Source organism: Coenobita brevimanus, chromosome 1, assembly GCF_032717465.1.
Source record: "Coenobita brevimanus isolate Jiangsu-jjx chromosome 1, ASM3271746v2, whole genome shotgun sequence".
NCBI lineage: Eukaryota > Metazoa > Arthropoda > Malacostraca > Decapoda > Coenobitidae > Coenobita > Coenobita brevimanus.
In genome coordinates this window covers 69,198,401-69,225,524 of record NC_136954.1, presented here as the reverse complement: position 1 = coordinate 69,225,524, position 27,124 = coordinate 69,198,401, and the positions used below count along the sequence as shown (strand labels likewise).

The window sequence follows — 27,124 nt, the reverse complement described above, 5'->3', positions numbered from 1 at the left end:
CATTAATTTTCACCTGAACATAGACAATATTTCCTGCATAACAGGTATTTATACTTATATCTTGGTGCAAGGCATTTGTTCACCTTGGCAAATAAACAAGTGAGTCACCTTGGCTTTAACACTAACCCGATCTAAAGGATAAAGTCTAGGTAAGTACATACTACTTTATGGAAAAGATCAGATAAAGCTCACCCATCATACCTAAACACACCAGTAATAAGACATGCTTCATTAGTCACCACAACTGTCACCTTCGATGATTACTACACCCGACACACACCAAAGTGAAAATGTCCTTACCTTCACACTGGTATAACAGTACAGTATTTGTAAACAAGCTCTGGCAGGTGCTGTGTCTAATTTCTCCATAATACGGGGTGCTTCACAAACTGCTTTGTATCTGCAATGAATAACTCAACTGTTTCAATGAATGTTCTTACACATAACAAATGTCAAATTATACAGCTTCCTTCATGTAACAGGGAAACCACTCGTTAAAATCAATTTATGGAGGACATTCTACAGGTATTGTAAACTGTGTACTGTATCTCACCACACAGTGTTGTGAAAAACACTTTCATTCTGCATTTCATACAGTACTATCTTGTCCTTCACAAATAAGAGAAACAGTTAATTTTCAAAATTTCATATAGAAATTAACCGAGATGCCTAAAGTGATTATCAAGACTGATAACATTACTAGACTAGCAACGCTGTTTTTCATGTGCTGAAAATCACTTTACTTTAGGCTTCACAATTAACAGGATAGGAATATGACTACCCAATTAGAAAAACAATGACATCCTTGAAATATTAAATCCATCCAACCATCCAACATCCAATCCTACACTGCCCCACGAGGAGTGTAGGAGCCCGGGGCTAAGCAGTTGTCCTAACATTTAAGATGAGAGTGACCAGCCTCACTCATCCTTGAGTGGCATTACATGAGCAATAAACCCCAACCACCCCTTGGATATAAACCTTCACCGGCTCAATCCAATTGAAGCGCAATAATTACCCACTAAATCGCCAGGCAGCAAAATCAGGGCTCTTGCTAAGTGCCAATGGTTGCGAGCCATTTGGCTCCTAAGGTTTCAGATTTACGAGCCAAATAAATTTTTAGTAGCCAAACTGACTACGAGCTGAAATATTTTACGAACAATAAATATATTTATTTATTTTTTACACAGTCTACTTTTAAACATTCACAATGGCGACAAGGAAAGACTTAATAATCAATCACAGCATGCTTTTTTGTTCATTTAAGTGAGATTTACTTATTTTGTAGTTTACTGGGTTTTGAAGTGGATGTATTTTCTCCTCGCCAAAGGGCGACTTGCATGTAAAATTTGTTCACCGAAGGGAAAATATACTCGCATTTGCGAGCTGTGGCTCGCCAAACAAGAGCCCTGAAATTTGGCTATATAGTTACCACCCAGCATAGTAAATGATTTCCTGGTGTACAGGAAACCATTTGGCTAGTCACTCAGTGTAGAGTCACCCACAGGCAGAAGGAAGAGGAAAGAATGAAGGAAGAAAGTCCTAAAAGTAAAAACACATTCAAGTACCATATTCTGGGGTCTATACTTGTATGTGGCAAGCTTCGATGATTGCCACATCATTACTTAACTTCAGGTTCACAAGCAAAACATCTGTAGTTCTAGTACCTTAGGTCACACTGTTAGAATAAAGTGCATGGCTTTTCTCAGCCACTGTACTTTCACATATTTTTTGTTACCTGCTTTCCTTAACAGATAAAGATACTTGATACATTAAAAATGACTCTTATAACTGAATCAATACATTAATTAAAAACAAAATGGAGCTTGAAATCAAGTGGTTTCCTTCTCAGATTAAGGAATGTGTCAATCTTTAGCTGAACACTAATTAACCTACTTACCCTAATTTACTTCCCCTTCACCCGCAATCAATCAATATACAGTATTGTATTCACAAAATACAGGTATCTCATCTCTATACAATTGTACACTGATTTGCAAGAATAATGGTGCCATTCATAATCAACGCAATGCAACTGACAATTATATTCTAAAATCAAAACAATCAAAACTCCATGCATACATACATATTTGTAACTTCTCAAGAGATTAAATAGTGATTCAAAATAATCGTGTCAGTAGGAAACAGGGTTATATATAATCCTCTTGTTAAAAATTAAAGATATGAACACAAAAGGAAGTATAAGAAATTTTCTGCTAAAAAAAAAAAAAAAAATCAGGCAATCTTTGTCCAGTAGTAATATTACTGTAAATACATTAAAGAATTAGGAAGAGAGTGGTTTGGAATGATTATGACTGGAATGTAATATGGTACTGAAATGATATACTCTGTGTTTGGACTAGGTACAGGGAGTGAGATGGAAACAGCCTAAACAGGTGATGTGAAAATACAGAAGTATATAGACTGTATGTGAGGGAGGGTCAGGTGAACAAGAGATGATTTGGTGATGTACACTGGCATGTATCATACTGCCACTGTAGAAAGGTTTGCAATGAAATGAAAAAGTACTTGCTGAGAGCATTTACTGTGGAAGAGAAGTTCAGTGAGGTGAATGACATCTGGTGAAATGATGATGATTTAATTAATGAGTGTACTGACTAGGTAATGCCTTAAAGCAGAAGTATGTATCTGGCATTATACTTCTGACTTGGTGCTGAAGAAAATGTATCTCTACTACCTAAATGAACTGTCCAAAAATCAGAGAGCTCAGATCAAAATAATACTGGCAAGTGATTAGCATAAGATTACACTCAGATAAAGTATAGTGAAGCTGCAGTACAAAACAGAAGCAATAACTGGTTCCAAGATTCTCATACCTCAAAACCATGTAAATTAAATCCTGCTAAATAACTCTCACACTGTCTGACTTACAGTGGATAAGTGACTATGGTTCGTCCACCTTAGCTTCAAAGAGATTTTCACCTATTTGTAATTCACTTCTTGTAGTTCAATGGCAGAATAAGACAGAGCTGATTATGACTACAGTGCATCCTTTCCATTGCACTTCCTCATGACTAGCACCACGGTCTAGTGTATATCTCGAGTTAGAGCTCAATGGCAGAAAAAGACAATATTATGGCTCTACATGAACAAACATACAGAATTATATATCAGGAATACAATCCAGTTGCACAAAAATTTCTGTGTTCCAGTCACACAAACAGGGAAAACTAGCAGTAAATATTGTATAAAACTGACTGAAAAATAATGAAAGACTACATATACTGATTACATAAAAACATGAGCATTCAATAGAATATGGCAATTTTTATGCACAAAGAACAAAAGAGGTACATACAGAGAGCTGTACAGTATTTATAACAGAAAAAAATGTGAAATATGTCACTAAAATATGAACAGTTCATCTCGTCCAGTACATAAACTAAGAAACTGACAAGATCATGATGCTTTATGATGCCTAAAATTTTCCTTTGGTTAAATAAGCTCAGACATGAACACCTGTAAAAAACCTTGACTAGAAAACTGAAATAAATCAGATGGCAATTATACTGAGCTTAAGGCCATATTATCAAAACTGAGAGACCAAAGTTGTTGGAAGTAGATGGATGGCTACCCTTGACCCTGGGAAGTACTATTGTACCCTGGACGTGAAATATGGCTACAAGCTTCCACACCATCATCAATCTTAAGCAGGAAACATTCAGCCACAAGTATAGTCATTCACTCTTTCTTCCTTGTCTGTATATACTGTAGAGTCAAAGTCCAAGCAGAGATTCTCACACTGTTACAAATCTTATTACATATCTAAATTTCTCTTTTCCCAACAGCTTCCAGCAACTGTTAGAATCTAATTAGCCAGTTTTGGCACTTGGTTTAGCTTTCGATCCATTGAATGCATCAGCCATACAACATTCAAACCCAATACAGAGATGTATGTAAGGTGTATGCAAGCTCCTCATTTTGGGTATTTATAAAATACTATACCTGTACTATACTGGTAAGTTGCAATCAGACTGCATTGTACATTACAGAGTACAATCAGCTATGATATGAAAGGGCCAGAAACATTCTTTCATCCTCCCTGACTTCACATTATCATAAAAACTGGGAACTTGTCCAGATCTTCAGTCTCTTAGTCTTAATAATACAGCCATTATACTCTTTTTACTTTAACTTGGCCCAGACTTTCATCCTTTTACAGCTTATTTAACTATCCTTTCCACAGCACTTCTTATAAATTAACACCATTCTCTAGTGTTAGCAGATTGGTACAACCCAGCATTCAAGATGGAGAGAGGGCAGCTTAATGACAAGTTCAAGTAAAAAGGGTACAGTCTCAATGATCATTCTTTTACAACTGAGCATGATATTCTAAAGTGCTATGAGTCTAAACTCATCTGAGCATACTTAGAAACATACGGTATTCAGTTTCTGCACAACCCTGATGCTTATTATGTCACAGCTTCAAGTACTGACTAGGGGAATTTGGTACCAACTGTGCATGGTGACTAAACTGTATCACATTTTGAACTATGTTTTAACATAGGAACAACACAACTCAGAAAATAAAAGGACTGTACACAGCACTACAAAGCTCTGAGAATTAAATACATGAGATGCAACTGCAGCACATTCTGAAATAGGAACATAACTCAGGAAACAAGATGAAGACTCCTAAACAGCACTACAGGGGTCTGGAAACGAAAATGTGAGAGCAGTGACTCCTTTTGAAAAAGGTACAAAACATTCAGATATGCGGGCAATTAACTCCTTGTCTATTGTCATTCATAATACTGCTGATTTAACAACTACTGGACTGACAGCAAAATACCATTACATCACACACAAACACTCAAACAGAAACAGACAGTGGAACCAGCTAAGAAGAAAAGCTCAACAGTTTATATTAGACCTTGTTGTGTAGAAGCCAGCTGGTTATGGTTCACTTTGGTACCATAATGTCAGTTCCTCCAATCTGATGACATAGTTTGTTCTGTTACTGCTCACATCAGATGCCTTTATTTAGCTTGGCAGAGACTTTTCAGACTGGAGGAGGACATAGCATTCAGTAACCCCTTCACTGGAGGTCTGGCTTACGCTGAAAATAACTCTCCAGTGGCAGCAACAATATAATGAAAAAGTGTGTCACTTGACAACACTACCGTAGCAACTTTGCTGACTGGTTTACATGGTAAACCCTAAATAGCCAATCTTGTGTTGGCCCCTTCAAGCTGTAAGGGCCCTAGGTTAGACCACTGTAGAAAAATACATCTAAGAGTACAAGACCAGCCTACTGTACTTCCCATGATGGCACTTCATGATCAAAACGACCTTGGGATGAAACCTGCAAGAGCCAATCGTCTCATTCTATCCACTAAACCATGAGTTCCCATTAAATACCAGTAACTATCTATACCAAGATATCTTCATTCAACACCTTTGAAATCAAAGCAATGACATAAACCAGGTTCCTACACAACTAGGTCTCTGGTATGTATATAAGAAGGCATTTCTGTCCAAGGAAGACCAGACTAGGTTTTGCAAGATCTTGACTGGCATACATTTCCCTTACACACACACAAACAATGGTTATATTCTCACTGCCACAGGAGACTTCATAGCACCTATTCTTTAGTAATCTACAGTATTTTGCCATCATCTTAATACTCTCCTGAATCTTTTATGTCTTTTCACTACTGACTCGGTTTGCATCTGATACACGAGAGGATCACAGTTGGTTAATTACAGTAGTTTGTTAGAATCCCAAGCTTATCTGCACCTGAACCCAGTGGACTGCAGGCAGAAGTCACCTTTCTTCCACACTCCACTGTACTCCTTTCAGGGGATAGGGAGAGGACTGAGGGGTGTTTGTATAACCAGGCAGTTCCACCACCCATTCACATCAATGCCACCACATCAAAGAATCCCTTTCCAGCACCAAAAGGATCATCAAAGTACAAAATACAAAATACACTATAAGAATATGAAACAGGGTTTATGAAAGCTCCAAAGCCAATGAGAATACAACCTATTATAATAAAACTTCATATGGGAACTTTTTACTCCCGGAACCGGTGTATAATTGTTAATCTCAGAAATAAATATTTCTTGCCTACAACAATGCGGAGTTAATAATGGCTTTAGATTGTCATCAAATGAACATTACATCATGGATATTAACCTCAAATACAACTCAGTACATATTATTATACTCATTACCACATACCATTGTCATACAAATCAACAATATGTCCACAAGCAAAAAGTTCCCATTAACGAGAGTCATGTACTGTACTTGCTCCTGGCATAATTATACAATATATATATGACCTTACTTACTTACCCAGATATACAAACAACTGTTTCCACTTTAGTGGACACCTAGCACTTCTTGTCATCCTCTGCCAACTGCCCAAAAATTGCACTGGCTGGATCTCCAAGTGGGTCTATGTCCTGGAACACTTTATACCAATCTAGTTTTAGGGTCTCCTGTTTGGCAGCTTGCTTTACAGTTGATGGCTGTGGCTGCTGTTGCTGTTGCTGCTGCTGTTGCATCCCCTGAGTCTGAGTGGGCAACACAGAGGGTGAACTCTGTTGGGTACCCTGGACTGGCCAACTCTGCATGCCAAAGTCCAAGAGCTGGGATGGGAGGAACATGTTTTGTGGCTTCTGGCTGGTTTGTGAGTGAAGCATAGCAAACGGATCTGTGCTGTCATAGTCAGAAAGACCTTGTGGCATACCTAAAGTCTGGTTGGTAGTGGTAGGGGTGGCCAATACTCCCTCTCCAACATCACTTCCAAAAACGGGCAGGGGCTGTCGAACTGGGCTTTCAAAGAGCTCCTTCAACATCTGCTGTGTATCTTTTTCAGTGTCTGGCACTTCTGGATTATTTGTGAGTAAATCTAGTGAATGTGTTGTTTCTGATGCATTCTTTGCTGCTTTGTTTAGAGGAACAAGCTCTTCATTAGTCCCATCTTCTGAGCAGTCAAATAGATTCAAAAGGCTGTCTGATTTCTTCTCATCACCTTCTAACTTCTTTGTTTTCTTCTTAATCTTTTTCTCCATTTTGCTCTTTTTGTTTGGTTCATCATGATATTCTGCATTGAAGAAAGTCTTATCATCACCTTCAAGCTTTTTGTCCTCCTCCTCCTCCTCCTCCACCTCTTCTTCCTTCTCCTTCTCATCTTTAGCATGTCTAAGAGGTTCGGCTAGTTCCTTAATCACTTGGAAATCATAAGGTTGGTAGCCTTTGAAGTTTGATGCCACATTGTTCAGTGTCTTCGCAGTTTTTTCAGAGAAGGTGATGAGGTTATTCTGATAGACAATAAGGGCATGGGAGAACATATTGCACCGAGAAGCAGCCAAAAGATCAATTTTCTGGAGACTCTTAAGCTTTATGCGGTCAAACTTAGCCTTCTTCTGCTTTACTGTGGCCTGAACTTCCCTGAATCTCTCCAACTGGTGCAAGTGGTCTGGGTTAAAGTCCCGGGAGATATTTTTCATCCACATCAGTGCCCCACGATACTCTGTTCTAATCTTCTCCATCTCTGCTACAGTGGCTGCTGTATCCTCAACTGCACGAGTATGAAATGTGTCCACCTCCTGAAACAGCCGCACTAGAGGGTTCCTGAGTGCCACACGTTGTTGTGCAGTGTAGCTGAGAGACTTTCCAGCAGCGGTCATCATTTTGCCGGCTCGTGTGCGGTCCTGGCGGCCATACTCCTTCAGCAGACGACCAAGGCCATTTTCCTCCTGAGCCAGCACACATACTTTGGTCTGGTATTCCCCAAGTAATGCCTGGAATTGGTGCACAATCAATACAGATACACAAACCAAGTTTATGTTTGCCCATCTTAATGTGTTTAGGTTTGTCCATCTTAAATGTTTTGGCATCACTGAACATATACAGTAGTAAACAACCATGACACATTCTTGATTCAATCCAACATTCCAAATACACCAACACTTTTGCTCACTCAAATGCTCTTGTCTGCATTCAACAATTTTCCATTTATTTAATTTATGGTACAGTATTTTCAGCCCCTTCCATATTCCCTGTCAGTTTACTCTATTATATGTTTCCTTCTAATTCATGTATGCAGCATACTTCTTCCCTTTACCTATATACTTTTCTGTTACAGCTACATATGAAAGATCTGGTTTACATAACCCCCTCACATCCCTAAAACCTTCATCTTCCCCTTGTAACATCCCCTTGGTTCTTTTGCTTCCTCCCACAACTCTCCTACAACATTTCTTTCCTGTTATGCTAGGAGGGAAAATACCCGTACGATTGTCACACACCACTCTTTCCCCTGTACAATAAAACTATCATATCTGACTTCCAGTCCTATAGCACTCTACCATTTTCCCAGGTCATACTGTAGATTTTCCAGATCCATTTAATTACTATGGTATGTCTCCCCTATATTTCAACATTTTGGTGCACACTCCTGTGGTCTCTTATGCTGTTGGGATTAAAAAGAAATTTCATAAAACCCTTCAATACACCAGGCCCTCCACATTCGCGGAGGTTAGGGGACACAGATCCCCATGAAGGTGGAATTTCTGCAAATGTTTGGTGCACCCTCCCATAAATGCCTCTACAATCGCAAATCCTCCCCAGTGGGCAAGTGTGCACATACTGTACCATACTGGGACCTGAAAGCGACATAAAATATCACATATAGCTGATGACTTAGTGAGCCAGTCATCAGCTACATATATACCCCAACTTCTTGCAATCATACACATTAAATTCAGTCTTGGCTCCACAAAGACAATCAGCAAACGTGCGAAGCCCGCAAAAGTGGCATACGCAGATGTGGAGGGCCTGGTGTATATATCATACTAAATTCACCAGGTAACAGAAAGGATAAACTATAAAAAGGATGTTAGCCTGATTTAGGAGGCAGAGCTCACCCACCTGGAGTGTTCTGGTGCTGGATTCAATGGCTTTAAAGAGCTCAATCTTAGCATCCAGCTCAGCATCCGAGGCCACCACATGTTCATCTTCCTTCTTCCCCAGCCGGCGAATCACTGCACTCTTGGTGAACCAGAACTGTTTTTGTACCTGCAGAGAAGAGCAAATACTTCATAATACTTCATCTCATCTATAGATATTTCACACTAACCTGGCCCAGATTTTCATCCTTCTGCAGATTATTTAGCCTAATTTAGTTCAGTGGCAGAAAAAGACTATGCTATGGTTCTCCATCCTCTTCATTGCATTTCTTCATGACTAGCTTCATAGTCAAGTGTTAATACATTATTACAACTCAGGAACCAGGATATAGGAGGTCAGTTTTGGGCCAGGTTAGAGTAAAATGAGCATATTATGTGCCTATATTAACTCAGTTGATGAAAATATGACTGGCTAAAAATTCACTTCTTTCAGCTTATGGTACTTCATACAGTGACTTGGTAGGCTCAACATACCTTGCCGAGAGTGGTGGAGCTGTTAGAGTTACGTTCCACCCAGCGGTCGTAGTTCTGACCGGAGTAACTATGAATCTGCTGCGTCATCTTCACACCTCTTGTCTTTTACATGCACACAAGGAAAAGACCACACAATTATACATACACACACACTCAGTGCTTGTGGATGGGGTGAAGAAACGGGTTTCCTTTTTGATGACTGAGTCTCACATGGTTACTGGTTATCTGAAAGAAGTTTACATATTACTGATGTGGAAAAACTTTTATTTCAATTTTCTAAAAAGCTGAACCAAGACACTCAATTCGTATGACTTTGGATATACGGTACTGTATACGGAACACTGGGTGGTTCATACATAGTGCCAATTTGTCAATTCTCTTATGTTGTGGGGACAGCTCAGTCTGCAGGTGTGGGTGCTGGAGTGGGTTAACCATTTGTGTTGAAATGATGCCGCCAGGGACAGGTACCGGTACCTTTACTTATCATGAAGGTATCAAATGCTTAGCTAGGTTTTTTATCCAGGCAAGACACTGGTAATGCTGACTGAGCCATGCCTGCCACACAAGACCTGGCAAGGCAAAATGCAATACTGTACATGAACCCTCCAGAATTTTCACCTGCTTAAAGATTTTGATGCTGATATTGCTGTTCAGCGGTTGCCTCTCATGCCAGCAGTGGCACAATGTAATAACTCATCACACAGCGTGCAGTACATGACCTTACTATGAAAAGGAAGGTTATCTAAGAGCCCATTATAACACCCTGCAGGTGAGGGGAAAAACCAAAACAAGAAAGCAGGATGGTGATGATGATAATGTTGGCAAAATGAGAGATTTATTAATGCCATGCCACGGAAGTTTACATGTGCAATGAGTTTTACATTAAGCATATGGGAATGCACTAAACTGTAGCTTCCATTGGAACAAAGATACATGTTATCAGAAAGCAAATACTGTATACATAAATGTACCAGAAAAAGATATACCAGCAGATCTCAAGAAATTAGTCACTTAACACAGGAAATCAATAAATGCCCAGTTCCCTGAAATCAAATACAAAATCCATATGCTATGATGTAGACTGTGTCCCCACTTTGTTAAATAGTAAAAAACAATGCCAACCATACAAGTACCTAACTTAATGAAAAAAAAGCAAAAATCCTGCGAAAACCCCACTGTCTGTAAAAAGCTTATGAGGCCTGGTAAAATATAAATAAATCAAATGGGCAGTAACATAAAGCAACATCTTTAACTGTAACAAATATAAGAACAAGACCATCTACTGGTGCATACGTAGGTCTCATTAACAAGTATCTGGCAGGTTTTTTTGGAATTCTGAAACACCTGACCTGATATGCCCATGTTACCTGTGACTACAAATTCACACCTGGCACAGTTGTAGGGCCAATAACTCTTCTACACACGTATAAAATACCTTCATTAATTAAACACAAAAAATGCTGCCATATATAACCGCCGAAATATCAAACATGACACCAAAACCTCTGATCCGTCTTGAATATTAAATAAACAATTAAAATACAAGTAAAATTACTCAGCAGCTAATCCTATATTCACTACAACCCTTGTAACTTACAGTCACAGTGATCCACAGGCGTTATATTATAATTTTGTAGTCTGTTTTGACACTTGTGTATATGTGTACCTCCTCGATCATATATAGCACGGCGAGATAAGCCTGGCACACCTGAGCATCAAATTAGGGGAATTGTGGGAAATTTTGTGAATCACTAACAGAATCCGAGTCTACTTAAAAGTTTCTAACATATGTTCGAGTTCGGGTTTGCAAATGTTGTCTCAAAAAGATAAAAAAAATAATGCTAATTTGACGCAATTCACCAAGATTACTTGACATAAAAACAACTTCCTCATTAGCGATGCTCTTGCCAGACTGACGACAGGCAGTTGGCAAGAGTAAGAGAGTAATATTTGTCTCTATATTAACTAAATACTAATAAAATCTGCTGTCCCCGCAACGAAAAGAATACTTTCAGCCACCTTCTTGAGTGTTAAAGCCGAAGTCAGAAAATAAGAGAAATTATCATGAAAGTTGACGTGTGCAAAAACTTATGAAAAATATCCTTTCATGAAAGTATATGGAGTGGCAACATGGCTTCTCAGTGACTTCCCACTTTTTAAAAAGCATAATATATTGTCCCCATATATTATGCAGCACATATATTTGCGACTATATCTTAAAGATTTTAGTCAACTCAAATTCAAACGAATCTATAATATAAAATAAAAAGCTTACTGGGGCCGAGAACCTGTAACCTTCATCCACGTCGATTACACTTGCCATGCACTGGTAAACATCCCCAGAAGAAAGTTTTTTAGAATTTTACCAATTTGTGAGTATTATTCAGCCTGTGTTTGGAGTACGTGTGTATTACCTCGCGCTGAGAGTAAAGGTACCAATATATGATAATGGTTGAAGTCTAAAAAGGCTAATTACTGTAATATATGGATGGTCCGGAGACTTCCATGGTAGGGGCAAAATATGTTAAGGTAGGCAGGACAGGTGATATTCAATTTAGATGAACTTTTTTCTCTTGAATTATTAACTGTATCATATTTATTTTCTTGTGTGTAAGTGGAATTTTAACCTTATTAATTTACTGATGAATAATGAATTACTTGGCCATCATGAGCCTTGGGTGATGTAGTGAAGCAGAGGAATATCTAGGTAATCCAATTAACCTTTTGAATGCAAAATGTTAACTATATTTTATTTCAGGTAATCTCATACAGCTTGATTCATTGAAGATAAACCCAGTGTGGCACAAAAGTAAAAACAATCTCAATAGATATTGTTTAATCCATGAATCTAGAACCATGTTACTCCAAAATAATGAGTGGTATGGTTTCATCAGGTAAAATCAAACTGACTTTACCTTTTGTTTGCCTGCAGGTGTGTCAAGTGATGTACTGAAGTGAAGGAGTGAAGGCATATACCACCACCAGGATGTCCATATCAGCCATCTACATCCTTGATGTTAAGGGCAAGGTAACCAAGACTGTCATCTCTTGGCTTTTGTCCTGTGGGTTTAAGGTGCTATTTAGTGGAACAGTATTTGAAGCTTGGGAAAGGAAATACACTACTGTAGCATATGGTTTTGCTTTCTGTGCTTATATTTTCAGCACTTACTGATACTGTACTAATATTTGTTGTATTATGTTCAGGTGTTGATATCAAGGAACTACCGCGGTGATGTGGACATGGGGGTTATTGAGAAGTTCATGCCCATGGTGCTGGAGCGGGAGGACGATGGCAACATGGCACCCATTATACAGGTAACAGTCATACCTAACTGCAGAATCATAGCTTGAGTGCTGCATAGTATTTTTATTTATTTTTTTAAAAGTCCTCAGTAAAGCACAGAAATTGCCCAGGAAAGTTCAACTGCTACCTGTAAAGCCAATTTACAAGTTCCCCCTAGTTTACAGTATATACCCTATGATATGTAAAAATTAGCTACGTTATCCAGGCTTATAACGAGTAGCTGTTGTACCGGTACTGCTTTTAGTATTTAATGATTATTTTTGTAAGGTACTGTATATTGCTTAAAATGTGTATGTTCTAGTTTAAGCTTTATGTGTTTATGTATATTCTAATATTCTTGTCAACACTCATCCTCCACAGACCGACGAGGCAACCTTCTGTTTTGTGAAAGTCAGCAATCTGTACGTGGTGTCAGCAACGCGCATCAATGCCAACGTCACCATGGTCTTCACCTTCCTACATAAACTGGTCACCGTTGCACAGGAGTACTTCAAGGTATGGCCTGTTCGGTGTATAACGTGACCTCTAACCAGCTCGTTCAGTTATTTTACTGTACAGTGCAGCATTGGTTGTCTCTGAAATTTGAATCCCAATAGATATCAGTGTAGATTTACAGTATATAAACTTGACTTTTTCTACAGTTGTTTGAACTAATTTAGGAGGCTAGGTAATTTTAGTATAGTAGGATTTATATGGTTGCTTTCTCCATGCTGAGTTCGGAAGATAACATACTGAGTAGTAGCTGCTATAAGTGCATTAAAGTATGTGCTTATTTAACAACAGTATGGTAACACCTTTGTGTTATTAACTGCATTAATCCTTATAACTACGGTACTTTCTGCAATGATAATGCACTTTGATCCCACCAGGAACTAGAGGAGGAAAGCATCAGGGACAACTTTGTGATCATCTATGAACTTTTGGATGAGTTGCTGGACTTTGGCTACCCTCAGACCACCGACAGCAAGATCCTACAAGAGTCAGTATCTTTAAGCTAAATTCCAGCATGTACATTAAATTGTTTCTGTGAGGATACTTCATCCACACATACCTTTTTCACTTTTTTCTTCCCTCACAATGATAGAATAACTTGTACTGTTGAATGATGCTGATATATTGAAATAATATTTACACTGATATACTGCACTGTACAGTAATTCAGTGTGTTTGTAATGATAATGATACATGTACTTCCTCAGATACATAACACAGGAAGGTCACAAACTAGAGATCGCTCCTCGTCCACCCATAGCCGTGACCAACGCTGTGTCATGGCGCTCCGAGGGCATCAAGTATCGCAAGAATGAGGTCTTCCTGGATGTGATCGAGGGGGTTAATCTCTTGGTGGGTTAATCCTGTGGTTAAGATGATGATGGTGATGATGATGATGATGATATTGTGGTAGGCTACATGCTCTTCCCAAGTGCTGTAAACTAAAGCCACTAACCATTTTTTCCTAGGCCAACTCCAATGGCAATGTGCTGAGGAGTGAGATCGTGGGCAGTATCAAGATGCGCGTGTATCTCTCAGGGATGCCAGAGCTGCGACTTGGCCTGAACGACAAGGTGCTGTTTGAGTCCACTGGCAGAGGCAAGAGCAAGAGTGTTGAGCTGGAGGATGTCAAGTTCCACCAGTGCGTGCGGTTATCAAGGTTAGCTGGTGCGGTGGACGGTGATGGAGAATGTCTTGATATCACAGTGCTACAGTTGTTATAGTAGTATTAGTAACTACTTAAGTACTGCAATGGAGGTTTTGTTCATATATTTATCTCTTCCTAGGTTTGAAAATGACCGCACCATCTCCTTCATCCCTCCTGATGGCGAGTTTGAGCTCATGTCTTACCGGCTCAACACACATGTACGTTGTTGAAGAAGCTATGGTTGTATGGCATGACTGGATGGAGAGGACTGAAATTATAAAGCAGTGAAAAGGACAGAGAAAATAGTGTGGCTGTAAGGTATGGTTGGATGGAGAGAATGGCAGCTAATAAACAGAGCAATCAGAAGGGTATAGAAAAGTGTGGTTGTATGTTATAGCCTAGTTGCAGAGTGAATGGAAATTCAGTATAGTAATTTGAACTGTTTGCCTCTGAGGTGGAACAAAAAATTTAATCATCATCATCATCATTGTCATCCAGACCTCCTTTTCCATCCTAGGGCAAAGTGAGGAGTAGCAACATCGAGACAGCCCAAATTTGCCCAGTCCAGTAGGCCACACTTCCATTCACTCACGATTCAAGCCCTCGGAATCCTGGCTCTACCTGATACGCCAACAACATTCACCACATTCTGTAGCTTCATGTAAATGTATCTGATAGAGTCAAAAATTTCAAAAGCACAAATCTTCCTTCACAGGTTAAACCACTCATATGGATTGAGTCTGTGATAGAAAGGCACGCACACAGCCGAGTGGAGTACATGGTCAAAGCCAAGTCTCAGTTCAAACGGCGGTCGACAGCCAACAATGTGGAAATTATTATCCCAGTACCCAATGATGCAGATTCACCCAAGTTCAAGACATCTGTTGGCTCAGTGAAGTATGCGCCTGAGAAGAATTGTATCATCTGGACTATTAAGAGTTTCCCGGTAATGTTGAACTCTGTCACTACATTGATATCTCTGGAATATTTTCCTTTGATTATTCTAGATACTATTCTCACCTCTGCCCTAACTTCACAAGTCGTTATATTCACTGTTATATGATTTTTGTTTTAACCAGGGAGGAAAGGAGTACCTAATGAGGGCCCACTTTGGCCTGCCTAGCGTTGAGGGTGAGGACTCAGAAGGCAAACCACCCATTCAAGTGCGCTTTGAGATACCGTATTTCACTACCTCGGGAATACAAGTAAAGTATACTATACTGTTCACCTTAACTAGGTGTAAAATTGTCCTCTTTCTGACGAATGCTGAGCTGTAACAAGGGATTAACATTAAAATATGGTGTTAGTCATGAGGAACGGAAGTTCCACGTAAGGGATGTAGAGCCATAGTACAATATTGTCTTTTCTGCCACTGAACAATGGGAAATAAGCTGCATAAGAATATAAATCTCTGCCTAGCTAAATTTAATGAACAGTGATCCTGTAAGGGCAATACAGTCTTATTAAATCTTAGTGGATGAAAATAGAAGCAAGCCCCCCATTTTTTTTTTTTTTACATCATTGGGATGCTTATGATTGTAGTAACAGATTATTATGCACCTCACATTACAGAGTATAATCAACAATAATACAAAGGTCAGACATTTTCATTTATCATAATATGGTTCAGAAGTTGTCATTAAAGACTGGGTATTTGGTCACACTTTGGCACTCTCCTGATGTGATAATAAAGGTTTTGATGATGGATTAACGGGTACAATTCTCTTATTTTCAGGTGAGGTACCTCAAGATTATTGAGAAATCTGGTTACCAGGCACTTCCCTGGGTGCGTTACATCACACAGAATGGGGACTATCAGTTACGGACGCACTAGGGAATGGTTTCACCTCGGACACGCCAACATGCAATACCGAATGGCATTGGAAATGGCCATGTAGTGCCCACCAGCTCTCGTTAATACTTGTTTTTTATGAGGCTTTTTTTTTCTGATTTTCACTGGTTCCTTGTCAGATGCTAATTTATAAGACATTTTTTATTCAATAATTATTTTTCACCATTGCAATGAAGTATCGTGGAGTGCTTTGGTATATTTTTCTTCTCTTGATCCCTGTTACCTCATAGAGGGTGATGTAGAATTAACTGAAGAAAAACACCTTCTCTTGCTGTCATCAGCATATTTGAAAAGCAAGGGAAACCCTGTGTTTGTGAAGCCATAATATTTTAGATAAAAATCCCAACACATGAAATAGAGAAATCTATGTTGATTTGTAGCAGGAGGTGAATTCCACATTACAATATTTAATAGCAACAGAATAGATATATATTTATATACAAAGCTATATTAATGTTTTGAGGATATTTTTAGCTTTCATGATGTGAAAAATTTGTTTTAATATTCTGATAATTGCTCCCTTGTTGACAGTTGAGGTTGTTGGTGTGTTAAGGTTTACTTATCATGTATTGCATTGCAGGAATTGTAAGTAATAAGTTCAGAAAAATATTTTGACTTTGAAGTACTTCCAGTTGGGTGACATGGAGAAGATGTAATAATTATTGCCACACACTTATCATATAATTTTACATTCCAGAGTTGTGTAGTGAGAAAACCGAAAATTGTTGGATTATGTAAGAAATGTGGACAATTTTAGGTTAGCATTATATTGAGATAGTGATACCAGATCTCTATCCAGTAATGTTACATTGAATTAAGGCCTTTGCCTATGTACAGATCATACTACAGCATAAGTTTTACCTCATTGATGTAGAGTGAACAGAGATGCATAGATAATATAAATTTTCATTCTGTAAATATTGTGTCATTCAGCTTTGTGTTTGTCTCTGGGAGCCGTAGAATAAGTTTAGTCTGCATTGTCATAGTTGTGACCAAGGTTAGTGTGGAGTACAGAAAGTCTTGTGTCATCATTTTTTTTTTAACATTCTTTGTAGTAAAGTCTGCAGTTATGTACAGAAAAATTGTATTAAATTTTCAGTCATACTTATGAATCTGATTTACTATTGATGGTTTGTTTTCATCTGAGGGAACTGGTCCACTTAGTGTGAATACTAAGCCTTGGTTGCATGGATTTCAATGAGCCTTAGTTGTGAGGTAGGAATGAGTCTTCGTGGTTACCTGTCAAGTTTGCCCTTTAAACTGACTGCACTTGGCCAACAACTGAGGTAAAAAGGAGTTAGCTCTTTGTCAGATGAGAATAAGCACACTGTAGTTTCCCCTTATTTACAGTACTAAATTCTTGTTACACTAACTTGGCCTTAAATTGCCATCTCTCCATAATGAATGCTTTTAAGTATACATTAGCACGAGAATTTGGGTTTGTCATAAAGAAATGTGATGGATAAGATGTAAAGCTGTAGCAGTCATTTTCTGCCACGAGCTATGTGCAATAAGCTGCACAAGGACAAAATCTAAGCCATGTTATTAAAAAAAAAAAAAAAAAAAAAAATGATTGTATGGTAAAAATTATATTTTGCAACAGATCAGCAAAGACCAAGGACTTTCTGTACATTAGTCATCTCAACATAACACAAACGTAAGATATCAGGTACGTGTGTTTTTATGTTTTGTGTTTTTTGTGGTTCAATTATACTATCATGAAGTTGTTTCTTTGAATTTCCCACTATATTGTCATCTATAAAATCCTACTGATTATAGCTGCTTTCTCCTGCCTTATATGTTTAGTAATTAGGTATCTACATATTCAAATTCTTTCATGTTGACAACTGATACTGTGGCTTCTCCCCTCTTTGTGCATCATTTTAAACTATGCTTTATACAAGGTACATATTATGCAATTATACAAATATAGCTGCAACTGCTCATATTTTATTAAGTTATACTATAAATTATATCAACAGATGTAACCATACATATGAAATAAATAAATATTGACTAGTAAAAAATAGCTATCACTAACCTGCCAACAGTTACAGGAATCATGAAAAACTTGGTCTCTATCAGACTTACTTTCCACTCCACAGCATGTCCCCAGGTGCACCAACTCACTATCTCAGCACATAAAACTTAACCCCCTCTGTCTGATGATGCAGTGTCGTGTTTTTCTTGCTCTATTTGAATGGTTTTACACAACTTAGGATGAACCTGTAGCACTGAAAAGACAAATTAAATCTACAACTTGTCCAGCCTCAAAGTCCTTAAATAGCCTGAAGGCAGAGAGAGATAGGAAAGGTTGTTGTTATTGGATTAAACAGACATGTCCATGCAGGGTGTAGTGCCTGAAGCTACATTTCCCATACTGAGCCTCTGTAAGACTTTGGGTATATAATTTACTTGCAACACCCTCTGAGCCAACAAACAGAGGTTTTTATTCTACAAACTACCATTTTCAACAGGTGTCCAGTGTTCTCTTTCTTGAGTCAGCTACACTTCAAAATAAAGCTAGTGAATGGGCAATTACTAGTTTTACCATAAATTGTTCCAATGAGTATAAAATAGTGTGCAGCTTATGCACAAAATTAATATGGTATGATAATTTTTACCTGGAAAGCACAGGAAATATTAACTCCTTAACTATGATGACATCAGTTTATTCTTGCTACATCCAGACAATTTTATTCACTTTAGGCAGCTTCTCATCTTTCTCTTAAGTTATGGAACTGAATAGTAACATGTGTAAGCTACCCAGGTCTGTTTGACTCTACTCATCAGTGAAGTATGAGTGCTCTGTCCTCGTTTTATGAAGCCCCCACTAGCAGACAGTGACTGGCGGGCACGAGTGAGAAGTCAGTCGTCGGACAATTTGTGGCAAGTTTGATGGGCAAACCAGTGGACAGTCTATGCCCGTTGTTGAGTGAAATTGCGAGACACTGCCCATTTTTTTCACTAATTTCTTTTCTTTTTCACTAGTCCAACAATTACTGTGCTATGAAGTGCTATTTATCTCGTACAAACTGTGTTGGCCATTGTCTTGCTGCACTCAAGCGCTACCAACTACTTACTCACTGACCACCTACTCCTCAAAGTTTGGACAACATGACAGTCGTGCCCGATAGACTCTGCCTGGAGCGGGCACAGTCCGCCAGTCACTGTCAACTACTGTGGACAGGGCTTAAAATAACGAACAACCTTCGTCGCTCATGTATGAAGCGTTGCTGGGCAGTGATGTTCCTCCTCAACATATGAGCAGCAGGGAAGTTATATAAGCAGGCAGTCTCATGGCTGCATTGTTTGATATATCAGTTCTGAAAGTGTTTAATGGAAGTGCACGGTTGTGGAATAGCTTGCCCGAGTACTTAACATAGTTCAGTTTGCTTCTCTATATGGTTTTGAGTGTTATGCAAATTGGGTACTTCTGGCTGTTTTTTTGCAGCGTATTTAATGAACAAAAACTAGGAGATCTCCTCTGTAATGCTGAAGGGGTTAAGGATGTCAATCTTACCACTACAGCTTGAAAAGTCTCCAACAATGAAGAAAAGCCTCTGAATGCAGGAAGGATAAAATATGAACCACATCATCAGAGTTGAAGTTAAGGCCTATTCCAGTCCAGGAGAAAACTTGTTAAACCAATTCTAAAACCTGGTGTAGCAATAGTAGTTGTAGCTCTAGGTTCAAAGGAAATGTAAAGCTGGAGGACTGCAGGCATGAGTTACCCTTACGCAGCTCGTGATCTTTCTTCATGGAGATGGGGAGGTTAACTGAGGGATATCTGCAAAACCAGGAAGTTGAGCTGCCTGGTTATATTGGTGCTAACACATGAGGGCACCACTCTCCAGCACCAAAATCCCACATAAAATGTGGTATTAGGGGTCATTTCTACAGCCACTGCTCTGTTAAAACCTTCTCTGGGCGATTTCCTTTTTAATGAACTTTCGCTGCTATCAGGTGGATTTTATTAAACATAGGAAAGGCCTCTCACAATGCTGGGGTTTATGGACACTATACCTAACCCATCCAATTCAAACAGTTCGTCATACGTTGAGTAAAACTGCCGAGTGTCGAGAACCTAATGAAAAAGGCATCCCCTAGTCCTGTGGGTTAAGAAGCTAACCAAAGAACTTAAGCCAGTTTGCTTCTGCTTCCACAGTTGCACAATAGCTATGATGGTGGAAATGCACCCGGTAATGTGGACCTTTTGGGGGACAATTACTGAATAATGAATGTGGAACCTATCCTGCTGGTCTGACTGGTCCTAATCATGTTTGGGATGGATGAAGATAAGCTACATACTGACTGACTGTAGAAGAAGCTCTTATAACTGTGTACCTAACCCTATTTTGGGGGCAATTGAGAGGGTTTGGGACAGTTTCATACCGTAGGAATCTGTTGACTTATCAACACATCAGCTTGCAACTTCAGCATGTACATAAAACAATAACACTATCCTACCATGCCATGAATTAGGACTTTGTTGCGATAATTACTGTTCCTTCCTTTCTGAATGCATCTTAACTAATCCACTGTATTGATGAGCCTTGCTTCGACATTTATGTAAAAAAAAAAAAAAAAAAAAAAAAAAAAAAAAAAAAAAAAAGGGGGGCCTATCAGGAAATCAACACTGCTAACACTTTACTTCAAACTGAGCTCTCCCAAGAGTTGGCTGGTTTTATTTTTTTTTGTATATTGATATCAGTTTACTACCAGAACTACTCAACCTTGTTTTCATTACTAGTAAGAATGAGTATTCAGATTCATCGGAAATTGAGTAGGGCCACTTCAGAGGATGAAATGATGGGATGGAGTGAAGAGAGAGAGGAGAGAGAGGAGGGGGTGAGCTGGAGGGAGAGCAGCCAAATGGCAAAGGATGGCAACATGGAAGAAATCTGCTTGTGGCCACCCCTTACAGGATTATGGTTTTTGGTAATAGACAGACAGACACTTCATAGTTAGACTGAATACTTCTGAATGTAGACAACTGGTGATTTCATAAACCCATGTAGCTAGAGCAATAAGAAACCAAATATGTCTGTACATCGCAAGTACACTCTTCAATAGCCACTTTGCATATCCACTAATATGTGCACTGAATTATCTACAGTATACCTGGCAAGTTTAGTGCAGTGTCCAACAACCAAAGTTTCATGTGAACTCTAGTAAAAATCCACCAACCACACAACAGCAGTTTACCTGTTTGTGGCACTGATGATGTTTGTATGTAAGTGACATGTCTTGTGCACAATGTCTTTGAGTGTAAAATTAATGTACTTCTGGCACTACATATGATGGATAAATGGATGTATTGTGTCAACCTGTATATAAAGACACGCATCTATTTGAATGCCAAATATCAGCTACCAATGGGGTGCACCACTGGCAGGATAACCATACAGAGCCGAGAAATGGATACATGGCTTTGTTGTTATGATCACATTATTGGGGAGCTCTCAGCATGAAGTAAGGTGTATGATATATATTCAATCATATTTAAAGTACATATATCCCTATACTTAAATGAAATTAATTTTACAAGAATAAAATACTGTATGTTCTTTAACAGAATGGAATCAACTCTAACAAATATATGAAGATGCTTATAAGCTACATTTTACTTACAGAACACAAACACTGACAAAAAAACAAACACATAATACTGCTGTGTACTGAGATAGTCTTATCAACATCAACAAAAGTTACTAATGCAATCTTAATATTTTTCTAAAGACTTACCACACACTGGCTTCACAAGAATTACGGGGAAAATATGTCACCTCAAGACACACTTGTCCATCTTCACCTTGGTCATTAATTTAGCAGATTATCTCAGAAGTAATCATGCCTTACTATTATAAAATTATTATTTAATTTAAAATTATATGGTCACAATCATCACAGCTCAGTGGAAGTGCCAACTCGAGGTGGATTCAATCACCAACTCAACTAATAATGCTGAGATTCATTCACGGATATTGTTCCTATGATATTCCAAGATATGTTAAAACTTGCAGTATATAATATTTTTAACAAATGAGATTATAGCCTGTATCTTTAATGAATTATGTTGTTGTTATTTTTGACCAAGCTCACTTTGAGATGAACCTGGTGGACTTCAGACTAATGTTTTGGAGTTGCCCTTCTCTTGCAACCCATCCTCCTCCTTCTGGGGAACACAGAAGGGGCTAAGGGATGTTTGTATAACCAGGCTGCTCCACTGCCCAGTTATATCAGTCCCACCACATGAAGGCATCTCTCTCCAGTTCTATACCGAATTATGCAGCATATGTACTGAATATCTGAGAATATACTGTGCAGTACTTCTTAACTGCAGCATTCCCACTATTTCCAAGTACATTATTGTATCTGCTGCATAAAACATGCATGAAAAACAGCAGAAGTGGATTTTTTTTTTTCAGCACCTGTCCAACAATCACATCACAACCAAATCCCCCTTTATAATATTATAACCGTGCACAGTTCAACAAGTTCAATAAAACCTGATAAACAATAATAACATCCTATCAACCATCACAACAGATACCTTCTACAGCACCCACAACTGATCACAAATTATTCTTCCTCCATTGGCTGGCCTTGCATTTAATACCCACTACTGTAGCATATACAATAATACACCTGACTCTGCAATTTTCTAACCTTAAATTATAAATACACCATAGCAAGGGTTATTTTTGAACAGGATAGTGGGGTATTTTCCAACACTACCACATACTTGTATTCTTGATACTAATACCAAAATATCAGTGAACTTTAGTATTTTTATCCTCACAGTGGCAAGGCAACTCTTGTACTCTCTTCTAGATGACCACTTTAGCTGAGAATTAGTAACACGAGCCTGAGTGTCAATATGCTGCCTTCAACCCTTACACAGATGGGACAACTCTATTAATCTATTCCATATAACACCAGGGTGATTTTATGCAGCTGGGAGTCATAGGAGCCTGTGAGTTAAGGAAAAAAATCTATATATTTTTTGTTAGACGTTTCAGAATTACCCCACAATTCAGTAATGCCACAAGTTATGGTATATAGGGGATTATCAGTACCTTTACATCAGGTTAGTTCTTTTGTTATGCAATAGCCTCCAGGAACAAACAAGTACCGTACGATACACTGTGATACACGTGTTTAGGTAGATCATCAACACAGCCACTCTGATGGCAGATCTTCCAGCTTACTAGAGTTATACTGTACAGGTGTGACATACCTGACTACAGTAAAGTAAATGAATACAGGTAATCAAGAATGTATGACCCCCTGGTCATGTCATGCCACATCAATTTTGACCTCATAAATAAAAGAAGGGACTACAGCTAAAAAGCTAAGTTTTTCTGTGTTCAAGAAAAGGAAAAAATAAGAAGTACTGAAAACTGGCTAACAAACACCATCTTCTTAAATAATAGCCTTGTCCTGCACAATGTTCCTGAATAGGTCATGGATGGATGAAACTAAGAGTTGTACAGTACTATTAGGTACGGTATTTAAAAAAAAAAAATGGGAGTGCTAACTGAAGAAGGAAAACTGTAGTATACGGGAGCTGTGAGTTTACCCAGTTGATGAGTGTTGACACATGACAGCTGGGCATACACCTGATGCTAACCCAGGCATGTGAGGAGGTCTTGCATCTACCCAATGGTGGTGGTTTGTCCATAACACACGTTGGACTGTATTATTATGGATTTAGCAGGCTAAAAGCATCTCTTCTTACCAACACATTCTCCACACTACACCTTACTACCCTCTTGTATGCTATTTACTGTATATATTTTTTTTATTAACCTGATGCTGCTATGACCCCAAGATCATCTGGACAAACACAAAGAATTGTAAGAAGAAGTTGTCCTTCTCCCACAGATCAACAATCTCTTTGTAGTGGAGAGGGAGGGAGGTGAGGGATGTTTTTATAACCAGACAGTGGAACTGCTCAGTTATACTGGTGCCACCATATGCAGGAATCTCTCTTAACCACACAATATCGCATACAGCATAAATAATATACAAGAGAATATGAACATGTCATGTGCACAGATAAACTGGTAAGGAAGATGTTTTAGAAACCCTCCTAAGCAGACAAGGATATCGGTCATTAAGTATAAAAGAACGACAAGGTCTGGTAAGCATGCCTGTTACTGAATCATGTGCACAAACAATTATCTGTATCCTGAAGCTTGTCTATTAATATATGACACTGCTCCTGGGGCAAAAACTAGCCAAAATCAACTCCACTAAGGCCACTTGCTAGATTATGAGGTATTGTCTTTCACTTACAATATAGCTAATATAGCAATATTTAGGCATCCCATGGATAATACACACATGGTTCTATGGCATTACTTCCAACTGACAATATAGACATTAATTATTACAAATGTGTACTTCATTATGATATATATATAAACTTTTTAGTACTAAACTGCATCACAGGGCTACATATGCATCCATTGTTCCTTACCATATGGATGAAATATGATGGATGATTACTGAAGGACAACAGTGTACACCTACGGGAAGGACTCACAGTACGAACTAAGAGCTTAACACTATTTTATCATTTGTGCTTCATCATAAACTCTGCTCCTGAACCAATCACAGGAGATGGAAATAAATAAATAAAACAATCAAGGGAGATGAAAAAAAAAAAGTATGGAAGCTGATGACCAAAACATTATGATTTTTACGATGACCTCAAACATAAAAACACTTGCATGGCAATTAACTTCCATTCTCCTGCAATACATTCAAGTGTAGTCCTTTACCATGTAGTTTATATATTTCCCAAACTTTTAAAATATATAAGTACAGTATATACCTGTATATGTAACACGACCTTATAAATCCTTTCACTCCAATGATGCATTTTTGTTCCCTTCTTGCTATCACCAGATCAGTATGATCAATATTGCCATGCCCATGAATTTTTTGTCCTTCCTTCCTTATTTCTTTCTTTCTCTTCATCTTTCTTTCCCACTTTCCTTTTTTCTTTCTTAAGGCTTTACCTCATCCCTTTCAAAAAGCCAATCCAATGATAAACAAAAGTGTCTGGAGATAGCAGGAACAATAGGGAGAAAAAAAATACATCACCTGACTGAAAAGATTATTACTATTTATCAAAGGAAGTTTATGAATAGATGAACGTGACTAGTTTCACTACATCCAAGCACAGCACCTATGAAGCAAGTATTACAAGCAGAGTAAATAACATCTGGAATCTTGCTTGATTATCACAACAAAATGATATTGCCGCGGCGATAAGTCCTGGTGGCGTGGTGAGGGTGGGAGAGAGCAAGATAAAAGGCCACTTCATATACACTACAACAAACACATAACCAATAACAAAACATACATACATACATACATCATCTAATCACCATTTGTCCCTCATCAGTTGCATAATACATGGAGGTCCAGATGCAATGCTCCTCTTCCTCTGTGCCAGGCAGTATCTCGTGTGTTGCTAGGATGGTTCAGTCAAATGTTACCAATGTCTACCCTGCATCATTTTTTCATTTCTAACTCCCACTGCTACACCCATGCCTGTACCAGCCAAACCCATGCCCCCACCAGCAGACTGAGCCAGGAAAGCTTCTAGTGGAGCACTGTTTATGGACCTTCCTGTATACACTTACTACCAACTATCACTTGTATCCAGAAGCAAGAGTACAGTATCTTGAAGGGTACAAACCGAAACAACCAGTAAAATGCCTTTGTCGGCGGGGTACAAGCGAGGCCATTTAAATCCAAAAGCATTGAAATGTCACCTTACGGCCTGCGGATACCTAGAGTATATTGATGGCTATCTACAAACCAAATTTCATGCCTTTATGACAAACTGTCTGGCCTGTGACCCCCTTTTGAAGATTTTTGACATGCTGCACATGAGCATGTCACATGCCACGTGCACCGACTGGGTGTGATGAAACCTGTCAAAAACAGATTTTAAAGAATTGGGCTGTCATATAGTGCAAACCAGTGATCGGCCCTGTAGTTGCTGAGATATAAGCTTCTCAAAAGTGTTACCGCTGGGCCGGGCCAGGTTGGGCTGGGCCGCTCATGTCAGAAAATGCCATTACTAGACAAGAGACTCGCAAGGGTTTCGTCCTCACTCGTAATAATTAAAGATACTGACAAGCATGAATACAGAGTGGAGTTGCTGTGTGTGTGGCTAATTCATCTTTGCACAATACTGTATCCCTTAGATATTTCCACCTCATTCTTGTCCCAGCAATTTTCTCACCCTAAAACCCCCTTCTTGCACAATATTTATAACTCTGAAAACATCACTCACCTCTGATTCATCCCAATACCAACATAAAACTAACTGCTCAAACATCCATCTGTGTTTACAGATGCTTCACTACTATCACAAAAACTCTTTATATTATTTGCCAGTCTACCTCCCTCACCATGTATGTGCTTACTCCATCATTTACTTTACAGCAAACATTTGATCCATATATCTAAAATTTCAGTAACCTCGCTGTTCACAACTCAACAAATTATTTTCATACTTGATTTACTTTATCACTAGCAATGGAACAGCTAGAAGGCATAAAGTTAGATTTCTTGATTCAGCCTTGTGTACAGTAAGAAGTATCTTTTGAAAAAATACACACTGCCACTGCCGCACGTATGCTAAAAAAAAAAAAAAAATCATAGGGAAGAAAGGACTACTCTCAGCATACACACATATATAGTACAGTACTGTATCAGTAAACAAGCTATTATCAAAAGCTGCTATGAAATGAAAACCAAAATGGCCAAGCCTTCCAAACTTTTCAGCCACAATCAAGTCAGATAACTACAATGTTCTTTTTTCCCTCCCACTTCTCACCATCCTCCAGAACAACATCCACACAGCAGCCTACAGTGTTAA

The 27,124-nt window shown here is 38.6% G+C and overlaps 2 protein-coding genes and 1 long non-coding RNA gene across 3 annotated transcripts in view; 1 reads left to right on the top strand and 2 right to left on the bottom strand.

Annotated features, from left to right (window-relative positions):
• The window catches only part of LOC145390064 (uncharacterized), a 258,037-nt gene that overhangs the window by 156,228 nt on the left and 74,685 nt on the right, over positions 1-27,124 (bottom strand). The gene's annotated exons all lie outside the window — the stretch shown is intronic.
• ICA69 (islet cell autoantigen 1-like protein) lies at positions 6,335-9,507 on the bottom strand. Its single transcript, XM_080279621.1, has 3 exons — positions 9,421-9,507; positions 8,909-9,055; positions 6,335-7,779 (listed from the first exon to the last, which is right to left on the bottom strand). The coding sequence occupies exons 1-3, from the start codon at positions 9,505-9,507 to the stop codon at positions 6,364-6,366; spliced, it is 1,650 nt and encodes a 549-aa protein (XP_080135747.1). The 3' UTR covers positions 6,335-6,363.
• AP-1mu (adaptor protein complex 1, mu subunit) lies at positions 11,742-17,785 on the top strand. Its single transcript, XM_080264746.1, has 11 exons — positions 11,742-11,792; positions 12,353-12,448; positions 12,625-12,735; positions 13,085-13,219; positions 13,594-13,703; positions 13,924-14,068; positions 14,185-14,375; positions 14,503-14,581; positions 15,079-15,309; positions 15,443-15,568; positions 16,099-17,785. The coding sequence occupies exons 2-11, from the start codon at positions 12,407-12,409 to the stop codon at positions 16,195-16,197; spliced, it is 1,269 nt and encodes a 422-aa protein (XP_080120872.1). The 5' UTR covers positions 11,742-11,792; positions 12,353-12,406; the 3' UTR covers positions 16,198-17,785.